This window comes from Rattus norvegicus, chromosome 16 (genome assembly GCF_021556685.1).
Source record: "Rattus norvegicus strain SHRSP/BbbUtx chromosome 16, alternate assembly SHRSP_T2T, whole genome shotgun sequence".
Taxonomy (NCBI): domain Eukaryota; kingdom Metazoa; phylum Chordata; class Mammalia; order Rodentia; family Muridae; genus Rattus; species Rattus norvegicus.
The window spans coordinates 10,980,505-10,986,504 of record NC_141549.1 but is presented as its reverse complement, the minus strand read 5'-3'; the positions used below and the strand labels follow the sequence as shown (position 1 = coordinate 10,986,504).

General features: G+C 45.4%; 1 protein-coding gene across 2 annotated transcripts in view; it reads right to left on the bottom strand.

Annotated features, from left to right (window-relative positions):
* Positions 1 to 3,030: 3,030 nt before the first annotated feature.
* Positions 3,031 to 6,000, bottom strand: part of Grid1 (glutamate ionotropic receptor delta type subunit 1) — a 753,495-nt gene continuing 750,525 nt past the window's right edge. The window contains exon 17 of one of the 2 annotated variants that reach the window (XM_087589197.1): positions 3,031 to 3,759. Coding sequence is in view for 1 of the 2 variants with exons in the window: in NM_024378.3 (NP_077354.1) it covers positions 3,331 to 3,759 (429 nt within the window). In the remaining variant the exon portion in view is untranslated. 2 annotated transcript variants of the gene reach the window in all.

The window sequence follows — 6,000 nt, the reverse complement described above, 5'->3', positions numbered from 1 at the left end:
TGGGAGGGTCTCTCCTCTGCCCACATCTCCTGTCTGAGGACCATGACCCACATGGGAAAAGCTTATATCTGTTTCAAGGGTGGAAGAATAAGGGTCCAGTACTCTTCTTTGGGTTTCCAGAAACTGGGATCTTTATTATGAAAACCAGCCTCCTCAGATTGTCCTGACTTATCCAATGTTCTTTTCTTCATGAAGTTCCAGAAATCAAAGGGAACACTGAAATATTGTAGGTAAGGCCAGGACGTGCAAACATCAGGAAAGTTGTGAGGAAGGAGTGAAGTCAGGGAGACACCTAAGTGTTGGACATGTCCTTGAGAGAAAGGAACACACAGACCTTACAAAGGACATACACTGAGAAGTCAAACTAAGGATCCCATGAGAGGAGGCATGCAGATGGGAAGGTGATCTGAGGCCAGAGGGAACACAGAGATGAGAAAAGCAAAGGAGCCAGATGGCCTGAGAGATGACTCCCATAATGCAATGTGTGTTATGGCCCAATTCTCCCCAAGAGCTTTCCAAGAACTCAATCTGATTCACTAACCAAAAGCTGGAATTGCTGCCCAGTCTGTTCTCTTACTGTCTACTGATTGGTATTAGTGGACACCGGATATACACAGGATAAAGAGGGCATTGTCTGTCCCCATCAATAACTGAGAAAAGTTCCCGAACAACTGTGCATGCCACACGCAGAATTTAACACCTGGCTGTCGCACACCCAGAAACAGAGTACACCTCATCCCAGAGAATAAGAGCATTAGGAGCAGACACGTTTTATTATTAAACAACTTTAATCCAAATGCTGATTATTATTTGCAGTGTCTGAAGGCACAAAATATACCTAAAATGTATGGAAGAGTCTAAACAGTTATAAATCCACAGAGCAAAGCATGAAAAAGATACATTCTGAGCTGACACAGATATCTGAGTTGGGAAGAATTTGGCTATTGTTGTCTCCCCCTAGAGAACTTGCTGGAATATCAATCATTTCCCTCAATCAAGGGTAGGGGGGAAAAAGACATAAATATGGTGACTAAACACTGTGAGGTGTTACAAATGTCCAGAAACATATTTTTCCTAAAGATTCTCTCTTTCTTCTTTCTTTCTCTCTACCTCTCATTACACACACACACACACACACATACACACACATACACACACACACACACACACACACACACACACACACACACACACACACACACAGAGATGTCTCTTTCTCCTAACCAAAGACATCCATACCCACGGTATACCAAAGAAACCAGGTCATCTTTGGGATACAGACAGGTGCAAGATAAGGCAGTGAGACCAGAGTTTGAATTTTAAAATGGATATTATATGTATGAAAAATTAATCCTCCAGTTCAAATTGCCCAACATGTTGATGAAAGGAAAGCAAAGCCTACACATCCTTAGGGTGATAGAAGGGTAATGGCTTTGCCATGTATGCCTGCCTCCAAGCGGCTTTGCCATGTATACCTGCCTCCAAGCTCTATACACTGACTGGAGAAATGGGAACAGACCAGTCCAGTAATACTAGCATCATGGCAAACACAGCATAACAAGAAACACTTTTTTCATCTGGTGCTTTTAGCTGACTGTGTAATTTAGTCATTCCTTCCTCCTCACTAACATCATTATGGATTTGGGGAAGTAAATTCACCTTGGGCCAGTTATCACCCTCATGGGTATATATCTTTCAACTTAACTCTACATGAGTCCAGATAGAATCAGCAATTGATAGGACTTTATATTTCTCCAAGATCTCAACACCTCAATTTGTGATGGCGATCGAGCCTCATACCCTTGAAGCTGGATGGGGTTCATGTTCTACATCCCAGCAATGTAGGGGATTAGAGACACTTCGGTCCTCAACAGGGGAGGAAGGGACTTTTAATGGCACAGCTCGGGTTCCTCTTGATGGATCATTCCCAGTTCTACAGTTTACTTACCCCACAAAAGGCAATATAGAGAGGTAAGGTCCCTAGGTTAGCCTTGTTTTATGAAACAGGACTTCCCAGCAAATTCACCATCTCAAAGGTTGTCAGATGCCCCCAGTTTGAAGGATCCCTGCTGTGGGCTGGTTCATTTAATCTCCTGGTGGAGAAAAGGCAGTAAAGTCTGAAGAAGGGACTTGTGCCAAGATCTGGTCCTGGTTAGCTGATATCATAAAGAGCTAAAGGCTTTAAGGACTCCAGATAGCTTCATTAGGGCAGAGGAGTACTTTGTTTTAAACATTATACAGCTATGCTTCTCCAAAATGTCAAGCTTCTTCTCTATGTGGTCCCTCTTGTTTATCCCCAGTCTGCCAGTCATCTGGAGACACCTCTGCCCTTCCACCAACTCTTCTGTATAGAAACTTTTACCTGTGACCATGATACTCCTATTCTCTGTGTCTGTAACCCTTCTTTTCTCTCACTCAGAGCTGTGAATCCTAATCCAAGCAAACAGTCTTTACCTGGATTCACATCCCTCCATCCCTTAGCCTCTCACCAAAGATGTCCCAACCAGGTCGTACCTCTTACTCGATGGGGTCTGCCCTCCTTTTCTACAGTCTCCTACTAGTTGATTCTTTTGAGTAGAAAAAGAGTTAAAAAAAAAAAAAGACCAACAATATGCTGTTCAAACACATTGGTATCAAAGCCTCAGAGATTGTGACCTCAATATGGGCATCTTTTCTGAGGCCCTGGGGACACTTGCATGCTACACACTGTGACACACAGTGACCTTACCATCTTGAGCCTGATTGTCTAGGACCGTGTCTAGGGCAGGTTGCCCTACAGCTCAGGGAACAGATGGGCCCACCCAACATGGGCTCTAGACTCAGACACATTCTGAATCTACCCAAGGACACTGAAGGAGGATGAGGGACTCGTAAGAAAAGGACACGAGGGAACGCTGTGTGTACAGCAGCAAGCAGCATTCGGGGCTCCTCCACTTCTTCCGTCTCCTCAGCAGCCAGGAGCTTCTTCTCTGACGGTTCTTCCTGCCCTCAGAAAAGCCCAGGAACAGGGGCTCCTTTGGCACTTCAGAATGATCACAAGTAATTTGCCTTTTTATTCATATAGAACAAAATTTACAAAGTCATTCATACAGTTTTTGTTTTGTTTTGTTTTTTTTTACTGACTTCGAAAATTGGGAATATTCAAAATACACTTTTACCCCACTCCATTCTGTCATTATTTACACGTATGTACAAGAAAAATGAAAGAGTCTGTGTGTGTGTGTGTGTGTGTGTGTGTGTGTGTGTGTGGTCTGTGTTGTCATTTTCTTGTATTAAAAAGCTCTGCTGGTCGGGTGGGTGGGTGGGCGGGCAGGAGGGCAGGCGACACAGTCAGATGGAGGTGCCATGAGAGGTGTCCAGGGCCTCTGGAAGGACGCCTCCAGGCACGGGCTGGAAAGACATAGGGATGGGGGTCTTCACCGGACTCTGTCGAAACAGTCCCCCATTGGGCGACCTGTGTTTGCACTGAATTGAGGGCATGGTGGCTGAGCTGCTCAGCGGCAGTGGCAGGTTGCTGCTGGGCCCTGACGACAGTGTCCGGCTGGTGCCATGGCTGCTCTGCTCAGGCAGAAAGGTGCTGACTGAGAGCTGGGTGTTCTGGTACTCCCTCGTGGGCTCCAAAGCTTGGCTTGGAGCCAGGCCCCCCATCTCCAGGGCAGAAAGCTCAATGGATGCTGGGGAAATTTGCTTGTGAGCAATGTCTTCATCCATGAGGCTGTTGATGCGCCGGTGCACCTGTTCCAGATTCACTTCTTTGTCCTGGAGAGAGAAAGTTCAGGAAGGTCAAAGGACATCCTAAGAGTGTGCTGAGGTCAGCTGGCTTCAAAATTTGGAAACCTGGAGGTACCAGGCCTACTGAGCTTGCCATACAGAGTTTCCCCTATTGCTCCCACCTTCCCTCAATCAGATGGTCAACCCTTAGCTATCTGGGGAACCCATATGCTAGAACACTAATCTATATATAGCAATGACCCAGACAGCAGGCATCAGAAGCCTCCCCCACCCCCAATGCACATGCCCAGGGGCAACCCCATAACAAGATGCTTTGAAGAGCTGTCAGACACAGGAGGAGATAAATAGAGTGCCAGGAAAATAGAGGAAATGGTCTGGATCCCCCAATGGGCTCCATGCATTTGCAGTTTGAATTCACATCCCTCCAAGGCTTGATACTGTCACCCCTGTCTTACACGAAGGTCAGGTTTAGAATAATGTCATTGCTTCATGCCACCAACCCCATGAATATTAGAGGCTCCCAGAACCTCTGGGTGCTATGTGCAAAAGCTATGGAAAAGCAACTCTGTCCTACCTGGCAGCCTACTTTTTTTCTGTGTAGAATTTTTAGTTCATCCCAGAGGGGAAATATATTCCCATCTGGTGGGACATAGGAACTTAAGTGGGGAGGAGCAGGGACAGGGAGGTGTCAAGTGGACTTATGGCTTCCCAAATGGGTAGCCTTACCCTTGACGCTGACTCACCACAGTGGGAGACATGACAGAAAACCTTTGGTTTATCTGCTGAGGGGTACAAATAAAGAATACAATGACTATAGTAATTTTTCTCAAGTAAACTGATGCATCATCAATGTTCAAATGAACTAAGGTGATCACTATGCTTGAGAGCTCAAGGAAGATGTCATCTGCTTCTCTAGTCCTCCTTCACACCCCAGTGAAGTGGACAACTGTCTAGGAAACGTGCTATACCATCTCTCAAACAAGGGTAGGAGCTGCAGTACTATTTGGGCCTCTGTGGGTACCAATATTTCAGGCAAGATGGTGGCTACAGCTGGCCCTTTCTGATTTCAGATTCCAAGAAAAATACTGTGTCAAAGCTCATTTCTAAAATACAATCTTGCCAGTTTTCTGGTGCTCAAAGCATATGTCAGATCAAGGAATAGAACCCCTGTTTATGTTGTAGGTATCTTAAAAATATCCAGAGATGTAGAAGCCTTGACATGCTTCCAAGAGGAAGAAGAAATGACCATGCAAACAGAGGTTGCCCCAGTGATTGATTGCTTTGAGCTCCTATGAGGATGAAGGACAGGGCCTCCCCATTAGGAGGCCACTTGGAACAAAGGCCATATGCTCTCCTCCTTTTACATGATGCCAACCCACAAAGTCAATATTAGGAAGACTCAAGTCACTATTTCTCACGTGGGCAAAGAACTGAAGTACCCCGTAATTTACTCCTTGTGCCAGTGCCCCCTGCCTTGTGGGAAAGTAAATCATTACTGTCTAAATGTCCATGAGTTCACAGCTGGCACACTGTTCTTCGCTTCTGCTAAGACACGCTCTGTGGTTTCCAGATCATCTCCCAAGGCAAGAAAACTGGCAATTTCCATAAGACAATGAAGTACTCATTTCAGGCTAGGAAGACACTGAATAACAGGGAGCACACTGGTCAGAGAGTGAGGAAACACTATGGAAATTGGCTTGGTGTCATAAATGGAAATGACGTTGGAAGTAATTGAATAGACACTGAAAAACACCCATGATGCCAGCGATCTACAGCCTCCCAGGGGTATAACTGAGCTCATCAGTGCCTGGAAGCTACTTCGAAAATAAGAATACCTCTGAGTAGCAAATGCCATAGGAAAAGGGTAGGGAAATGGGTGGAGGTGTTATCCTCTGTTTTGCCTAGCTCCAGACCATTCTTGGCATTCCTTTGTCAGCTCCTTCCAACTGGAAAGAGCTGTAGATGCTCCTCAACTTACAATGTTAAATCCTAACAGTCTCACTGTAAATTGAAAATACCATGAGTCAACAATGTAAATGCCTTGACTACCAGGCATCCTCACTTAGCAACAATGGCATGGAGGATTGGTACTCTCCGCTGGTACTTGGCAGCTGTCTAGGAGGGTGGCTCTCTGCTGCTTCTCAGTCCTGTCGGAAAATAGGACCACATAGTACTTGCCCAAGAAAAGACTGAAACTCTGAAGAATTAATTTCTGCTGATTGCATGTTGCTTTTGTACGATGGTAAAGGCGAAACATCATAGTTGAAC